General features: G+C 37.1%; 1 protein-coding gene across 2 annotated transcripts in view; it reads left to right on the top strand.

The window, feature by feature from the left end:
* snd1.L (staphylococcal nuclease and tudor domain containing protein 1 L homeolog) overlaps positions 1–19,786 on the top strand; it is a 378,593-nt gene that overhangs the window by 43,785 nt on the left and 315,022 nt on the right. For both annotated transcript variants that reach the window (XM_018250711.2, NM_001087031.1), the window contains 1 exon segment: positions 6,211–6,324. In XM_018250711.2, coding sequence (XP_018106200.1) covers positions 6,211–6,324 — 114 coding nt within the window.

Genomic DNA, 19,786 nt, shown 5'->3' with positions numbered 1-19,786 from the left:
AAAACGGGCAGGTTTGATTTTTCCTTCGATCGAGCACCGCAACAGCTAGTTGATGCAGTTCTTTAACCCGTCTGTGCCTATTTGCAGTTCTAATAGTGTAGACTAAAGCTGGCCATAGATGTTGTTTTTTCAGATCCTCATCGTAAGACCACGATTTTCTCGGAACGATTGTACGAATTGTCCATCAACTAAAAAAAACCAATTTGCCAGGAAAACAAAGGGGAGCTGCCTGCTTGTCCCTGCAAACAGATTGCACTGGGGCCAACAAAGATTTTTTAACCTGGCCGATCAATTTCCTGACAGATGTCGGCCAAAAAAACGTAAGATGTGCGATTGTTCGAATCCCACTAACCGCACGATAATTTTTAAAGGATTGGTCGGACTTCCCTAAAATCGGTCGTTTGGCAAGAAGAATCGTCGCGTCTATGGGGAGCTTAAACTGTCAAATCTGACTCCTACGTGAAGATAGATTGCTGAGGGGGGAATATCAGGTTTATTCTAACATCTACTTAATATTTAGTTCTTCAGTGTGAATAATTATACTACCAGTTCATGGATAATCCCTTTGCACAATGGATTTGGTCGCATCAAAGCGTAACTTACAAGATCCAAACAGGGACTAGATTCAATTTTTCTGTTTGCCCTGATTGAGAAGAAGTAACAAGATGTATCGTGATTAAAACAATAGAGTATGTTTGGCACTATTATACACACACACACACACACACACACTATACTAGGAGTTAGTTAGGAGGAGTCTACTGTTTATACAAAGGGCTTATGCTCATTTTGTTTTCCTTACAGGCCAGTTTTGTAATATAAATGAGTAGATTTGCTTTTTTTTGGTCTTTAGACTGGCCAGACACATGCAAATGTAGATTTTTAGTTTGGGTTATAAACTTTTTGGAGATATTTTAGAGGAGAGCTCCACAACTCTCTCTGTTCGAATAGGCTTTTTAGTGTTTAGTGGCAAACTGTGTTCACCTCTCGATAAGAAGTATAAAATGAATACGATAAATTTAAAAAACCTTTACTTAGTCTGGCTACTGTAATCTATTTATTTAGATAATATAGAAAAGCACCATAACTTTGCTGTTATACAACAAAAAATCCCCCAAAATATGAATTTGTGCTGTTAGAAATAAATATTTCCATTAACCTAAAATGAAAAATGAGAACAAGTCCTTAGTGTGTGTAGCAGAGATAAGACCGCTCAGGGCTGATCATTTACCCTGTGCATGAAAGCTGCAATGAAGGAAAGCTTGTTAATGTTATGTCCTCTGCTCATTTAAAAGTATTATGACCCCTGTGCATTTTTCCAGTTTTGGAAATGAAAGGGTCAATTCCTCAAGCAATAAACAGTGCCAACCCTTTGCCCTTTTTCTTATGTGAAAGATCTGGTATTTAGGTTTACAAGTTGGTCTTCTGTCGTTGTTCCCAGGCTGATGAATTCCTTGTGTGATCTAAACCAGTGGGGAGGTATATAATTGGCTGATATGTTCCTAAATCTTTCTACTTCCAAATGAAGACAAACTGCAGCAGTAAATGTGTTGGTTGCAGAAGAAAGATTTTCATATTGTATGCATATTAATTCCTGCATGTCTTGTTAAACTGAAGATAAAGCCAATAAACGGGACCCTTTAGAGATGCACATTTGAAGCCACACTGCAGATTTTTTGCTTTGTTTATGCTGTGTATTTTAGGGGAAATTCTCCAAATAATGCAGGCTTGCTAAAAGGATGCATACACTGAATGTGAACACAAATGAAAGTCTTTGAATACATCTAAACCTCTTGCTGTCTTTAGTAAAGAAGGTTTTTAAGGCTGACCTCAAAGCTTAATAAGCAGAATGCAGGAGTTAAATTCCTTGTACTCTTGGTGATCCAAAAATTTAATTGAAAGCTCAACGTGGCTTGTTTTTCCATGGCTACTTTTCTTTTTATGTAAACAGTAGGAATATTTGTTTTTTATTTTGAATGGGGCCCAACTGTGCATGCTCTTAACTATGAGATAAATGAGCAAACGATTCGTGATATTGACCTTGGCTTTAACTGATATCTTTATGATCAGAAGAACCTCACTGCCAGGGGCGCTAAGGTTGAAAATTCACAGATTTGTTTTTCTGCTCTTGTGAAGTTTCTTGACTCACTGTCTGGTCTAACAAATACTGGATGTAACCTAGGAAGATGCTTTATAACAGCCTTCAGTCCAGTACTGGTAAAGCCTTCTGTAGTGTTCTTGTTTGTTCTTAGATACTTGCATTTTGTCCCTTGAAGGCTGCAGAGAATCTTGACGGGAATGAAATGTTGAGTTATCTTTCTCAAATTGTTTTTCTTAATAGAAACTCAAGTAGTCTGGTTTTATTGTAAGAGCCAATCTGGTCACAACATTAATGTGGTTAAATGCTATACCTTGTGAACTCTCATTAATCAGTCCTTAGACTGGCTGTGCTGTGTGCTCCATTTCTCACTTGATAAGCGAATGTTTGCCCTTTACTGACAAGCTTTTAATGAAGTCAGAATTTAGCAGTTAGAATAACTGTGCAACCCATTGCTTCCTTGTACAGCTCTAAAGAGGGCACTTTCTTAATGTCTAATTGACAATGAAATAATTCTTTGTGAGACCGCTGTACAGAGGGCCCAGTTTATGTATTGTTCAGGCCAGGATCATGTATTTTTTTTTTTTTTTTGTCAGACGTGTGCAATTTAATAAACAAAAAAATAATAATTTTATTTGCCGTTTTGCACCTTGGTGTGTTTCTGTAATTTTGTTTAGTGCTATGACATCATAGGACACTTTTAAATTCTATACAAAAAAAGTTTGATTCCTGGCTACAAAGACTATTAAATTGGCCACACAAAAATATCCAATTGGGCTGGACAGTTTGGTAACAGATTATTTAGCCAAAAGCCACCCCAGAGTTTGGAGAGCAGGGGTTGGGCAGTAATCCCATACCTGAGGTATTACCAGATATTCAGGCCTGCTGGCATAGGTGGTTATTGGCCTGAAACCTGGGTGGAGCCGTGTACTAGGTTTTTAATGTGGATTTTCTGGTTACTGCTAAACAGGAATGTTTTCTCACACTTCTAGATGTGTCTGAAAGCCCACAGTTTAACATCCCTATGCTTATCCGTTTTAGAAACCGTATTATTCTGTCACTGGTTTCTGATGAGATTAAAGGGGTTGCTCACCTTCCAACACTTTTTCAGACAGTTCACCAGAAGTAAAGATTTTTTCAATTACTTTGTTTTCTATTTACTTTTTTCTAATATTGAAGTGTAAATTTAAATGACTAATTTTGTATTGTGCATTTGCTTAAAAGGCATCCAACTCTGAAACAATGCAGGTGCTTTAGGGAGAGAATTATAAAATAAATCTACAGTTCATTTAAAGGGGTTGTTTACCTTCCAACACTATTTTCAGTTTTTTGAAAGATTTTTTTTTTAAGTTACTTCCTATTTTCTATTTGATTAACAATTAATTAAGTATTTAGCAAATGTTGGCAGAAGTACATACTGACCTGTAGGCTGTTAGAAGCAGTGTTAACTCTAGATGCTATATAAAGAACTGTAATGGTGTTTTTATTTTCAATTAGGGGCATAATATATTTATCTTTTAACCTATGATTCCCCTCCTTTTGAATAGCTCCTTAAACACATCTATTTAAGACTAGGATGAAATCTGTTAACAACAAGATTGCAGCATTAGGCTTTGTAGAAATTCTTTATGCACAGCTCTAATTTTATTCTTCATCACATTTTTGAATGCTCTGTATACTTCCAGCTGTTCTGCCTTTGTGCTTATGGGAGCAAAGCACAGATGCTCTTCATTACTTAAGATGTGTATTATATTCCAATACAAATTCTTAGCTGATTTTTCATAATGCACTTGTCATAGCTGAAGACTAATTCACAGAATTGCAAGCATATGTTTGTGGCAAGGGTCACACTAGAATGCTTTTTGTGTAATGCTTAGACATATTTGTGCTTTTTGCTGAAGTGAATTTATACTACTCTGTACTATTTACTTTTAGCTTGCTAATAGTGTAGAGAGTGTTTTGAGGATTGCGCATTTTAAGTGCACATTAGTATACTTGGAAAATATAAAAAAAACACCTAAAAGCCACTAATAAGGCAGGCTGCTATGAGTCTGTGACCACAAAAGAGGCTGTGACAACAAAATTTGTGTGTATATATAGAGAGAGAAATATATATAAACATTTACTTCCATTTATCTTCATTTTGTAGCCTTTTCTTTCTTTTTTATTGTGTAATAGTAAAAATAAATATTACATATTACATATAACAAACAGGTGGGAACAGGATTTACAATCATTGTTGCTCCAGGCTCAGCAAGCACTCGCACACACACTTTTTTTAACTGCTTGTGCTAAAGTGTGAAACTTGTCCCAATGATTGGTTAAGATCCAGTTGTAAAACAGTCATGAAACACTAAATGAAAATAGTGAGAGAGTTGCAGTCTACTACAACTGCGATCTGATTAAATTGATGCAGTGTCATCCCAATTCTTCATTTAGGGGGTTATTTATCAATGGTAGGGTTTTAGAAGTTTCTGAGGTTTTTTTTTTACCTCAAATTCGGGGTGAAGAACCCGGAAACTCAAATTATAGTAGAACCCCATATCAAGTTTTTCAGGGGACCAGAAAACAATGGTGTAAAATCCAGGAAAATGTAAAATTATGGAAATGTATTATGCATAATATATAGATGGGACCAAAAAACAAATGAGGGAAAACTTAAAATCTCAAATCTAAAATTGAGGTTCCACTGTACTTGTTTTCATTCTTTTTACCTACAGCTGGCTGAGCTAATCACTGACTGGTTGCTATGAGTTTCTACCCAGGAGTCTCTAAATAAGCCTGTGTCCTCGTTACTGAGCTGCTGCTACAAGGCAACCAGCTCATGTAACATGCAGCATTATTTTAATGCATTTGTTAACAATTTGATTCATTAGCTGACAGTAGCAGGCGCACCCAATTCGCATGCTTCCTCAGATTTAAAGGAACAATTACAAATGAGTGTTTTGAAATGTAAATATAATTACTATTGCCCTGCAGTGATAAAACTGGTGCTTGCTTCATAAACCCTGATATAGTTTATATGAATAAACTGCTGAGTTGCATGGGTGAAATAGGGCTAAATGTCATAGGTTAAATAGCAGATGACAGAAAAGCTCTGTACAATACAATAGTTGGCATATTTATTATGCTGTGTAAAAAGAAAAAGGTGTAAAAAGCTGTTTAAAATAAATGGTATATTTATCGAGATGTGTGTAATTTTACGTCATGTGAACACCAGCTTTGCCGCCGTTATTTTACAATGCTGTTTTTTACATGGCAAAGTCTGGCATATTACCGCGCTGTTTTGTACACTGCATAATAAGTATGCCATAGGTGTAGTTTTTACATAGGAATCTGAATCCATGGTATTCTACAGAGCTTAAAGTAGAAGGAAACCCCCCAAATATCCCTCCCCCCTCCCCTGTGTTGCCCCCCATCTCCCCCCTGGCCTACCCGTCCCCCCGGGCAAATGCCCCTAACTTGTTACTCACCCCTCTGCGCAGAACCGGGGAGGGGGGAGTGATTTTTGCACCTAGGGGGTTTCCTTCTCCTTTATCTGCTATGTTATCTCTTCTCCTTTTTCAGACAATGGCTGCCCCCGTGGCTACATAGCAGCTAAAAAAACTGTAGTTGTATTTCTGAACGAACGTAATGCCTTTTAGAAAAAAATGTAAGTTATGTGAGAGAAGTGCTCTTAGCTTCAGTGTGTATATAGAATCCCTAGCATTTAGCCAGCCTCTTTCTTTATAACAAACAAAATAAGGGATAGTAACACTGCTGCCAGGGAGAATTTTTCATACAAAGTGCTGTTCTTGTAAGTATGTGTTTTAACTTTTGTGTTAACATGTGACATTCAAGAGCAGATACAATTTATTTGAACCCTAACGTCTGTTGAATATAAAATATGCATATACATTTTTACAAAAAATTTCTTTTTCAAACTACTGTATATGATAAAGACAGTATAGCTTATTTCAAGCATATTAGTTGAGAATATGTGCTAAGAAAATTCAGTGTTTAATATTCAGTGTTTAATATTCAGTTATTGATGTCTGAATGGTAGTTGTCAGCGCCACACGCTGGATGTCCATACTGGTCCTTTCTTATAACCCAATATTTGTGTACAACAGGTGGTACAGATCCTCAATGCGGATGCCATGGTGGTGAAGTTGAATTCAGGAGACTACAAAACCATCCATCTCTCCAGCATCAGACCACCAAGGCTTGAAGGAGAAGGAGCACAGGTAAGTTATTCTGAAAGCCTACCTACCATGGACATTATGACCTGCATAGGTTAACAGAGGAAAAAAATGCAACTGTGGTAATTTCAGTCCTTGGCTGTGGATACAGAAAACATGCATATGTTTAAGGGTGTACTCCACATAACACCAATTGCCCTACTGTCACACTCTGGTAGTACCTTGAGTAGAGCACTAACAGTACATGCATGTGAAAAGCTTGGGTAATTGAGTATTGGCATCCTTTAGCCCAGGGATCCCCAACCTTTTGAACCTGTGAGCAACATTCAGAAGTAAAAGCAGTTGGGGCAACACTAGCAGGAAAAATGTTCTTGGGGTGCCAGATAAGTGCTGTGATTGGCCATTTGGTAGCCCTTATGTGGATTGTCAACCTACATTGAGGCTCTGTTTAGCAGTGCACCTAGTTCTTATACAACCAAAACTTGCCTCCAAGCCCAGAATTCAGTAGTGCCTATATGTCATGCAACTTGATCTCTGATGGAAGGAGTATCTGAGATGGAGCAAACATGTGCTCTAATGAGCAGAAGAGTAGATTGCTAGTACAGGTATGAAATCTGTTATCTGGAAACCTGTTATCCAGAAAGATCTGAATTACGAGAAGGTAATCTCCCATAGACTCAATTTTAATCAAATAACTACATTTTTTTTTTAAAATGATTTCACTTTTCTCTGTATAAAATAGTACCTTGTACTTGATCCTTGACTATAATTAATCCTTATAAGAGGCAAAACAATCTTACTGGGCTTATTTAATGTTTCACTGATTTTATTTTTTAAAGTATGTTAAGAAATCTAAAGATGGCCATACATGGCCAGATTTGGCCACACCCTGCAAATTAATTGTTTGTTTTAACAAACTGGTCATCCATCAATGGTTAACAATATGCATTGGAGACATTTATCCAATTTTTGTTGTGCTGAATACAAAAATAACATATAATATTAACAAAGGCTCTCGGTTACTTTGTATATGTCTGCATTTAAGCCAACCCTTTCAATATAAAGGCATGTGCAGTGAACATTTGTTTAATGATGATAGTCGGATTGTCCCATTCACTGACCAATTTCATAGTTCACAACAAAAATGATTTAAGCTTTTCCAATCAACTGTTGGGACGATGTGGTGGGAATGATGGCACATTTCTTGATCTTTCTCACCCCATTAATGTAACAATAAGTAGACTATTTTACTGGATTGTCCTAAAATCAGTGGTCTCACGCAATGAAATCTGCCCCTGTATGGCCACCTTTAGGAAATGAGACAGGGCAATTTTAGCATCTTCAAAGTTCCTGTGGGTCTACAGTTAAAGCACACATTTCATTTAATGTATCAGTATAGTTAATTAGATTCAGTACAGGTTCCTGACTGAGGCATCCTTGAAGAAGACTGGTCTGTTGGGTAAGACTCTGAGTACTCTGGATTAAAGTGGTGGTTGACTTCAAAGTCAACTGTGTGTTACAGAATGTTCTGTTTTAAGCAAGTTTTTAATTGCTAATCATGTTTTTACATTTTTGAGAGATATATATATATATATATATATATATATATATATATATATATATATACTATATATATATATATATATATATATATACTATATACTATATATATATATATATATATATATACTATATACTATATATATATATATATATATATATACTATATACTATATATATATATATATATATATACTATATATATATATATATACTATATATACTATATATATATATATATATATATATATATATATATATATATATATATATATATATATATATATACTATATATATATATATATACTATATATATTTTCATGTAGCACTAAATAAAACAACTTGGTAATATGTCTGTTAAAACTTTTGTACCTGTTTTGAGATGCAGGCGATCGTTTCTACAGCTTAAGCTCCTCTCTCTTGATCGAGATCTCCCTTAAAATTCAGGCTGGCTGTCTGGCTCTTAAGTGATTTATGGGCTGCCCCTCCAATGTTTCCATGCTGATAACTACTGAAAAGGGTCAAGGTTGGCCTAACCTTCACATATATAAAAACTTGTTGAGGAACTGCTGCCCCTTAAAGCACCAGGGAGTAGAAAGGTTGGAGGCCGCTGAACTTCAAGAGGGACTACAATCAAGGGAGAGGAGAGAAAGCTGTAAACGATTGCCTGTATCTCAAAGCAAGTACAAAAGTTTTAACAGACATATATTACAAAGTTATTTTATTAAGTGCTAAGAATCTATATGTATACCTTTCAAATGACTATACATCCCCTTTAAGAATTCTGCGGCTTCATTATACATTTTATCCAGGGACTAAGTTTTACCAGGAATGTACTTGCTTTCAAGGTTAAATCTCCCAAATGGTTGTGATTGTATTGGCCACCAGTGGGATCACTTCACTATAGCTGGAAAGAGTGGGAGCTACAGCATGGAGCTGGCCACTGCTCCTGTATAAACTAGAGCAAAAAAGGTAAAGTTGCCCTCACCGCTAATTAAGTGGGGTGCAATGAGTCTGTCAAGTCCAAAAAAATATTCCAAAGCATTCTTTCAAAGTTTAAAAAATTATTCTTTATTTAGCATAACAATTAAAAAGTAGGCATACAGACCAATTGATGATCCGCCTTACGCATTTCGTACCCACCGGTACTTATTCATAGGCATTGCAATTAGTTTGTGACAAAAATTCATATAGACAAATACGAGTGGTCCTCTGCATGCAACCAATTGCCAATATATTAAGGACATTGAGATATTTTGTGCCTTAAGCTAATAAAATAAATAAATGTAGCTTTTATTGCTGATACATTGCACCAAAACACTGTTTTGGTCCTGCATTGGAGTGCAGACACTGTGTAAAATACTGTATATTGGGCGATCAATACAGCTGGGCCGTACGTGATAGCAAAGGTCAGCACCATACATCAGTCTGTTTCCAAGTATGGGACTACAAGGGCTGTTCCTTTACTTAATGTAAATTATTCACACCAGCCTTTTATTATTTGAAGACTGTATATTTTAGAAAACATCCTAACCAATGTTCAGGAGGCGAGCAATTACTGCAAGTTTTATATTTATAGTGGATTGTGATCAGTAACTGTGGATGCGTTTGTAAAGCCAATTATTCCCGTAAAAAGACTCTGAAGAGATTTTATGCAGCGAGGCTGTCTTCTGTGAAGAATGATCTGCTGCTTTCAATAACAATGTTAAACCTGTTGCCTCTGATTAAACATGCATTATAATTGTTACATGGGGAGGTTTCCCTAAAGGAGTGTTTATAGGGAAGCAGCTATCCTAGAGAATGATAAAAAGTGACCTTGAATATTTTTCCTGTCATTTCAACCAAAACCCTGACACGAAAGATACTGAAAGAATCCCCTATGTATACACTCTGCTAATTGGATTGTAAACTTAGAGCTAGGGCACCGCCCCTGATCCAGTTAACAGTGTAATGTGTCCTGTAGCAGTTTTTGGCTGAGGACTTTGTATATTATTGTTGCTGTATGAAAATTTATTTCTTCATTAAACTTACATTTTGGCTGTACAGTGATGCTTAAAATATTGTGTATATATTTGTCTGCTTCCACTGACTAAAACCCCAGACTCCTTTTGCCAGGATAATGGCTGAGGGTTCTGATAACTGCTCTTTCTTAGCACCACATTTTTACTTGGGGCAAAATCATCTGTTGACAATATCAATTAAACATGCTAATCCTTTGTGGGGAAAAGTCTTTTGACCAGAATATATTCGACATATGACCATTGAAGAGATGAGTTTTAGGATGCTGTTAGTTTTGCCTGCTTTTTGCAGCATAATTATATAGAAAGTGTTTGTGGAAGAGGTACAGACATGGCCCGAATTATTTATGATAAATGGTGGGAAATAAGCAACTCATCCCTGGTGGTTATTTATGTAGTTACTCAGCCTCACCAGTTTGTTTTTAGGGAAGAATTGTGCTTTCATTTTAAAAATGGTTTTTCTGCTTTCCATCATGCTTTTTTTTTTCTCCGATCGATTTTAACGCTAAGGGATGTTCACGTGGATCTTCTATAAATCTTAATCAGTAGCTTGCATTCAAATGTTCTTGTATACATTCATTTGGGGCTATATTTGTCAGTGGATGCAGTGATTAAAGTAGCTGCAGATGTTTTGCTTATTTATTAAAAAATTAAAAAATAAAAAAAATAAAAGGAAAATATAAACTCCAAATGCATCTAATTTGTGTTCTGCCCATGATTTTCAATGGGTTTACCAGCACTCTCAAAGTAATTAAATAAACTTGAATCAAAATAATCATACATTTAGCCAAGGATAACTCCAATTGAATTTTAAATTTTTGTAACCTAATTTGATTGTGAGTTTTAGCACAAAAAAATTCAAATTGCAGCAAAAATTGAATTGGATGTTGATAAATAAGGCCCTAAGTGAGGGGTTTTGCATTTGGAACCATTATAATAATTTTTACATGCAGAATGAATTAACAATTGGCACGGCATATTTGTTAGTAAGCAGAGTGGCATTAAAAGGGGTAGCTTTCTTATATTTTATAATTTTAGTTGTTTGTAATATTAGCAATTAAAATGTATGCGGTAGTCGAATATAATGCTGCAAAATGATTTCATGTGTGTTTTTATTTTTCATAGTCTTGTGTAGTATCTGCTCTTCAACACATGGTGGCAGGATAAACTGAAGTTGAGTGTTACCTGTTACCTAGCTCGTGACTAAAGCTGGCCATAGATGTGCAGATATAGCCTTTGTTGGACGAAGGAACGTGTGGTGCAATCCCCCAACCTATCAATAACAATTCAGATTAATATAAAGTAGTAAAGAGACCAAATCACATGATGCTCATTCAATTAATTAACAGACAGTTAATACCTTCCTTTGCCTAAGTTGTAAAGTAATGGATTCTGGGACTTGAAAAAGTCCCTTTGCTTTCCATAGTGGGTTGTGCACAGAGAGTCCTCAAGTCTCTTATCCAATAACTTTGCAATTTGACAAGGTGAGGGAGTGATTGGATCATTCTGTCAGCCTAAGAGGGGGCTCATGTCAAAAAGGAGTTGTATTTATACCCTTTAAAATGTTTATATGATGAATATTGTCTCAATGTAAAAATACTAAAAAATACTCTGCCTGCCCTATACTCTGCCTGCCCTATGCTCCCTGGGTGTTTCATAATCTGCCTGCCCTATGCTCCCTTTGTGTGCCATACTCCGTCTGTCCTATGCTCCCTGTGTGTGCCATACTTTGCCTGCCCTATGCTCCCTGGGTGTGCCATACTTTGCCTGCCCTATGCTCCCTGGGTGTTCCATAGTCTACCTTCCCTATGCTCCCTGGGTGTGCCATACTCTGCCTGCCCTATGCTCCCTGTGTGTGCCATACTTTGCCTGCTCTATGCTCCCTGGGTGTACCATAATCTGCCTGCAATATTCTCCCTGTGTCTGCCATTCTTTGCTTGACAAACACATATGTATAAGCATAAAAACTTCACCAGTCGAATAACTCACCAAATTAAATGGGTGGCCCAGGTGCTCCTGCCCCAGGCCCTCAGCTCAAGGGAGCGGACAATCCATATGTAGGAAAAACAAAAATTTTGGAGCAAGGCACTCATGCATGCATAGATCAGACTAATAGTAGGTAAAAATTAAAGCTATTTTATTTGTATAAACAACTCATGCCTAACGCATTTTGTGTTACTAGGTCATTCTTTGCCTGCCTTATGCTCCCTCGGTGTTCCATACTCTGCCTGCCCTATGCTCCTTGGGTGTGCCATACTCTGCCTGCCCTGCCTGTGGATCATAAGCCTGGTTGGGGTTTGTTCTGGGGATTTATCATTTGAAAATTGTTGTTAGGTGATATCCTTGTAGTGAGCACCAACCGTTTGGTTTGGATTTTTTGGTGTTCTACCACAATTAATGTGGACATCGTCTTGTGGTAAAGTGGGTGTGGTTTAAAAGCATGTCCTCCACCATTTAGGCCAGAAAAATTCCAGCCTTTGCTACCACAGAATTTGGACAGCACTGCTGTAAATTATAACCTTATAAATGTGCTTAGTGATATCGGTTATAATCGGAGCTTAGTGATGTAACTTGTCACATGACTCACTGAAACTAGTGTATTATAATAAAATGCCCCCTGTTGCAAAATAAGGATATTAGAAGTCACCTCAGAGTCACTGAGACCTGTATAAAAACATTCTGCCTTCAGCTTCATGCTTTTATATGGCTGTGAAACTCCTCTGTAACTTTTAATATCCTTATATTTTACAAGACGGGATTTATTCACTTGTATAAACGCACACACTTTATTCCATCAGCCTTCTACTTTAAGCATGGTGTTTCTCATTTCCTATTTTGCACTTGTTCAGCTAAATGATCTAGATAAATAACCTTGTAACAGTGTAAGGAGAAACCATTGCCTGCTTGCATAATTGGGTACCAGTGTTACATAGATAGCAACAGTGCACTGTAATTTATTTTTCTAGCTTGGAAATGCTATTGACTAAGGACACTTATAAAACTAATATGATATACAAAACTATCAGAGCAAATGTCACCCAACATACTAAAACTATACAAAGTATGAAAGCCATCATTTTTAGTGTCATGAATACATTCTTGTTTAAGCAATTCTACGCTTAAAGGTGGCCATACACTATAAGATCTGCTCGTTTGGCGACATCGCCAAACGAGAGGTTCTTTTCCCCGATATGCCACTAACGGCATGGCTATATGGGGGGTAATCTGAACGTTCGGCCCTATGGCCGAACGATCGGATTACAACGAGCGCTGACGGGGCGGTCGGGAGAAAAATCAAACCTTCCCGATCGATATCATGTCCAGATATCGATCGGAAAGACCCGTCGGTAGCCTCCATACACGGGCAGATTAGCTGTCAAATTGGTCTAAACCAGGATTCAGCCTTTTTAAGCAGGATTCGGATTCCGCCGAATTCTTCTGCCATGCTGAACCGAATCCGAATCTTAATTTGCATATGCAAAGTAGGGGCCAGAGGTAAATCGCGTGACTTTTTGTCAAAAAACAAGGAAGTAAAAAACGGTTTCCCCTTCCCACCCCTAATTTGCATATGCAAATTAGGATTTGGTTCTGTATTCGGGCCGAATCTTTCTCTAAGGATTTGGGGTGAATGGGCTAACAAAAAACTTAAATTTTTGATAATTATGCCCCAAAGCTGTAAAAAGCTCCCAATATGAAAATACTCCAGCTAAAACCGAGGTTATGTTGATGGCATAGGTTCCTTGAACCATTTGAAGATGTTTTTAGCCTTTATGATTTTCAGTTTTTTTCGGTGGTTTGTGCTAAAACTCAATCAGTTGGAGGTATGTTTGTTTTTTTTTTCACCGATAATTTGATCAATTAGAGTATTCCGAGTTTTTTTTTCAATCAATTTTTAAATTTTTTTGAAGGTAGAAAAAAACTCAAACTCGACCTTTGATGAATAACCCCCATAGTATTGTGAAATATTGCTTTGCATCTTGAAATCTCAAAGATACAATTGCTTTGCAACCAAGAATGTATGAATACGTTAAATGTGTTTATGTAGTGCTATATTTAAAGATAATTTCATAATATTGAAACCATAAGATGGCGTTTGTATCTAGAGTACTTATCACTTAGTTACTATGGGTAATTAGCAATAGTTTCTTTTTTATATTTGGCCATTTGCAATGCCTATGGTATTGGCCCATTATTCCCAAGACTGAGTGTGGATAAGCGGTAGTTAGAGAAAAATAATATATAATTTCTTTTCAGAATAGGATTTTCACATGCTTGTTTAGATTAAAAGGGGAACTTTCCATAAGCAGGGGATAATTTTAATTTCTGAATTGTGTTAAGATAGGGAGAATGTTTTTTTTTTGGGGGGAACATTTGCATTCTGAAGATTTACATGGCCTCCTCAGTAATAAAGGGGTTACAGCATTAAATGCTTATTTACATAATTATCCATTAAATGATCCACTAAAGAACCAATTATTTTTCTACATGATGGGCAAGCATTTACAGTATAAAAAAAAGTTAAAAGAACATTTCACATCAGTGAGACTTGAATCATCAAAAAGACATGCTGGATTTTCAAAGTAATAAGCTGTGTTCCTTATTTGCATTTATATAGTGCTTGTTTCCAGATGCAGTGCATACATATGTAGCACTTGAGCCTCTTACACTAACATGCATGAAGCATTGTCTAAATGGGAAAATGCCAAATTCCAAAGCAATTCATGGCTGCAACCACCACATTAGGGAAGAGATTTTGCAGAGAGTACTGTTTGCAAATTGTTTAGAGGTCCTACAGAACTACACCTCCATCCACTTTTTGTTTTGTTTTAGTGACCGACAACTTAAAATCTGTAAATATTTACTTTTGACTACCATTTTTTCTTTTGTAACCAGTTCAGGATTGTATTGGGTATTATCAGTTGTTGCTAAACCTTGTAAATTAAAGGTATGTCGGCAGAACCAAGTTCTGTTTACATGTCACATTTTATGGACTGATTTTATTGCTTTAAATTTACAGCTGGATTTTGAGCAGATAGCGACATCCTGCTGAGTGTGAAATATATGGTATTGGTTACACAACGGGTGATCAAGTCTTCTGAGTTGTGATGGCTTTCTGCATTTTGGAGACCTGTCAAATGTAGCTTCTGTGTAAAGTACCTTAAAGTTTATATTTTAATGGTACGGCAAGGCATTTTTATCAATAGAAAACTTTCATCCAAGGCTGTCTTTTAAAAACATACCCAGCAGGCCAAATGAGGCCCTGCAATACCTTAACAATGTTTGCGCTGTTGTCTGTCAATTTATATACATTATTTTAGAATTTGGACTTTCTCCTGAAAGATGTCACCAAAATCCACTGCAGCCTTTGCATTAAGGCACTTCTTTGCCAATGAACCTCATCATTCTACATGTGGTTGTAATTGTGCACAAAAGCATCATTCCAATTATAAATGAACTTATGCTGTTGAGGTGCCTCTCCTGAGCTTTATATAAAGAATGTGTTTTGTACAATTCCCTTTGACAGGTTGTACAATAGGATTCTTTTATTTTTATTATTTTTTAGTTGGCGGCAATTTGCAAAATGGCTTCAAACCACCTATGTGAAATGAGCCATAAAATCATTTAAAACAGGCTGATGGAACTTCACAGAACATTATTTGTGAAATGCAGCTTGCCACTGGGCTTGAAACTAGGACCTTGTGCACTCTGTGGTTTTGGCTACATCTGTACTAAAGAGGCCTGCATGTTTATATATTCTATAGAATGCCAGCCTCTGCAGTTCGTTCCCTGTGTGTTTAGTCCAGATCCACTGTATTGTCTGCTTAGCCCTCCCTGTGCAACACTTTCATTTCCAAACCACTTTCTTGCCTAAGCATTGAAGTGACCAGTTCTAGTCCTAATCTTCAGGGTCCTGTGAATCTTTACCTGTCCTGTATCCTAGACTATCCTTCATACCTAACCCCCTCTGTGTAGCCTTGAACTGTCCTGATGTTTGCTTGCTCCATCCTGATTCAGTCCTGTCCTTTTTTTTTTTTTTTGTTCTACTCAATGTAACTAAATGTGTTGCAGTGGGATTTTACTATTGAGTGCTGTTCTTAGATCTACCAGGGAGCTGTTATCTTGTGTTAGTGAGCTGTTATCTGGTTACCTTCCCATTGTTCTGTTAAGTTGCTGGGGAGGGAAAGGGAGAGGGGTGATATCACTTCAACTTGCAGTACAGCAGTAAAGAGTGACTTAAAAATTATTAGAGCACAAGTCACATGAATGGGGCAGCTGGGGAACTGACAATATTTCAGATTTTAAAATAAATTGTAAAAAAATCTGTTTGCTCTTTTGAGAAACAGATTTCAGTGCACAATTCTGCTAAAGCAGCACAATTTACTGTGTTTTGAAAAAACATTTCCCATGACAGTACCCCTTTAAACTGTGATGCTTTTTCTTCAAACATTTAAGGTATTTGTATTTATAGTATCGAGTCAATTAATTGGACAAGGACAGTCTGTATGGTAGAATGCATACTTGCTTCCCTGCTGTCTTTGGGATTTGAACATCTGTAAAAGTGCTAGAACAGCAGTTCACTGTCACAGCCTTATGGTTGCTGGCAAATTTCTATAATGGTTCTACTGAGGGTGGGAAGTTCTGTAAAAGTACTGAGGCATGGGAGGAAATGTTTTGAGACTAAAATGTATTTTTATGCATATAAACACACAATCGGCAATAGAACCAGTTGTCTAGGAGCGATGGTGGATAAAACTACAGCGAGTTTCTAGAAAACCAAAAGAATAAACATTGTAATTTAAATAATGTAGAAGGCATTGCTAGAACTCACTGGGGATTTTTGTTCTGTTCCTGCTCTAAAACATATAGAAGCTTTTGTGTATCACTTGAATAATTGTCAACTTATGGCATGAGCATGGACTTTGGTTCAGCTGTTTATCCATTAATGGATACATCACCCCATGTGCCAAGAGAATGCTGCTCAGGGAATGCTACCTGCATAGTTTCCTAGCAAATATCTCCCACTCACATACTTTTAGCTTCTGTATCCGAGTGGGACCTTAATGTGCACCCCCAGCCGCTTCTCCTGTATTATTAGTTGGCTTCCTTTTCTAGCTTCCTTGTAGTAAAGGAAGCTGCCAAAAGGTGTTCTTGTAGATGCATTTCTGTTTGCAGCAGACCTGTATAGTTTATAACCTCTATGTTCTGGTTTAGCATGGCTGAATGTACTTAATGCCTTCAGACATAATGCAGCTTTAACTGCCGAGCCAGCATTTTGTTTGTTTGGCACTTGCAATATTTTGCTCTGTTATCCTATTAGTCTTTAGGAAGCTTTTCCTGTAGAAACTGTAGACATTTGTTTGTCCATCAGATTCATTCCCAGGGCTAGATAGTGTTGGATAAATTGGGTGACCCACCAGAGTATGTTGTAATGGACCCACCATAACCTTATTCCCTTTATATTCTTGTCTATTCCCTTTAAAATTTGCATTATTTCTGTCAGCGTTACCCAACTGCTGTATAGTAACAAAAGTATAGATAAATATTTTGTTTAGCATCAAGGCATTTGAATTTGTTCAAATTCAGTAGCCATAATCCCCCCCCGTTACCATCAGTGGCGGAACTACCGGGGGAGCAGGGGGTGCGAGCGGGCCAGGGCCCCCCGGCAGACCGCTTGCCGCTGACAAATGCAGCCAAATGCAGCCGTTCGGAGGGGGGCGGGCCCTGCTGTGCGTCACGCACCAGGGCCCGCCCCCCTCTAGTGACTCTTCTGGTCACCATATATTTCCTAGTTTTCTTGGTTTGCAGCATGAGCTCCTACTTCCTACTTGCACAGTTGTGGGTTACTTTGTGTTTTTCTCCATAATGTTACTTTAACTGGTTTTTATTTCCAGGTTGTTTTTTCTGATTGATGGGTTGCTTTGTCAACAGTTGCACCAGGTAATTTTGGCTTCTACTTAGAAATCATATGCAGAAGAGATTGATCCATGGGAATCTCTCTGCCCTAATACCTAACTACTCTTTAGGACTCTGTTGTCAGATTTCAGTTGGCAGATAAACACCTGGTATCTTTTGTCCCTTCTGATATTCATATTAATGCAAATAAACAGTTCCTCAAAAGTGCATTTTCTGGCTAACTGCCTGTTTTTAAGCATTCCTCGTTATTGTGTTATGTTCATTACATTGACAACTATTTGAGACAGCAGGGTGGGATAAGGTGTTTATTAAAGCCAGCACAGAAACATTAAGGTCACAAGTCTTCAGTTTAGTATGAAAAGTCTAGTCTAGCTCTGCCATTAAGGTAAGCATATTCTGTTTTCATAAAAGTCAGATTTAGCACCTTTCTTTCAGCCATGCAAGGGAAGAATAACCTTACAGATTTGTCACCCCCTCACCTAGAAGTTAATTCCCCTCGTCTTAAATCCCCTGAATGTGAAATCTGTTTGTCGCATTGCTTAAACTGCAGTGCACATCGACTTTTGCATGCATGAGTAAGCACTGACCTTTCCCAGCCTCGTCTTCCACTAGTAACTGTTCTAAAAATGCCTGGCCTACTGGAAAGAAAATGAAATAACTCCAAACAAGTAATTTCTCTGTTATAAAAACCTCCAAAAAGTCACTCAGCAAGCTGTTTAAAGCCTGTTCTTTTTCACTTTGTCATTCTTTTTAGGTTTTATTCTGTAACTCATTGGCATTATTAGGATTTATGGAATTACATTGACCATGTTTATGCCACAAAAATAGGCAAGTTTGTGGTATATTAGTTTTCTTGCTGGATATTCAATTTAGTCAAGTTGGCCACACATACATCTATAAATGTGTTTGACATTCTTGATGATATAACACGGATGTAAGTATTTCTGTACAATTTAAAACATAATATAATTCATAAAATGCTAATAAAAATAGCATACATGTACCACTGGTATATCAGTCTTTATGGTAACACCATAGTAGACCTGCTTATTTCAGTACAATTAGATCTAGTATCATTCAAATATGTGGCCAGGCTCCCAAGAGCAGGTGCTGCAAGAGCAAACAACCCTACATGTAGGCCATATAGAGACAATGGAAAACTGTCTAGATACATATGCCACTGTAGTAGATGCACAAACGAATACATGTTAACATGCCTTAAAAATAACCATTTAGGTTAGATCTAACTTTTGTTTCATCATTTTTGTTTCAACTTTGCAATGGACTGCAAATAGAAGGAACAGCCTTTAAAGTAAGCAGGGCTTCGTTTGGTTGGGGCTGTGGCCTAAATTACTTGGGAGGTATGGAATACCTTTGTTTTTTTCAAACATAAACAGTTACTCTTTAGAAGAATGCAGCAAGCAGAATTTATGCATAAACCTAAAACATTAAAATCATTGTCTCTTTTGTTAAGATAAAGATGCACACTTCACGTCTTAATAAGAGGATAACCATAGCATTTCCTAGGCATGTTTGTGTTGTATTTTTGAATCATGTTATGCCCTATATGATTGCATACAACACTATGTATGTATGTATGTATGTATGAGCCATATAATTACTTGTCCAGTTGCAGTTTCTTCCAGCACTTTACCTTACTTAACAGCTGCTGTTCCTTTCATTTGCTTGGCACGTTACTTCAAAGGGAATCTGTGAACCTTAGCTCTGTCACATGGCGATTTGGACTGAAGTGTCTTGCACTATTCTTCAAATAACTGATCATTATTTCCATTACATTGATGACCATGCCAGAAAAGTGACATTATGCTTCCTGTTTTCTGTGTCAAAATAAATGTAATTTGCAAGATGTAATTCCCTTTTACCATAAGGGTTAGTGTGTTTCTAATGTCTGTAGAGAGCCAAATGTGTGTGTCTTTAGGTTCAAAGCAGAACCCTTGTGCTTTTTAAATATATTTTGGTGTGGCCATACCTGCACAATGCAATCCTAAATTTT

This window comes from Xenopus laevis, chromosome 3L, assembly GCF_017654675.1.
Source record: "Xenopus laevis strain J_2021 chromosome 3L, Xenopus_laevis_v10.1, whole genome shotgun sequence".
Lineage (NCBI taxonomy): Eukaryota > Metazoa > Chordata > Amphibia > Anura > Pipidae > Xenopus > Xenopus laevis.
Note: the sequence above shows the minus strand (reverse complement) of the source record. Positions and strands in the feature narration are given on the sequence as shown.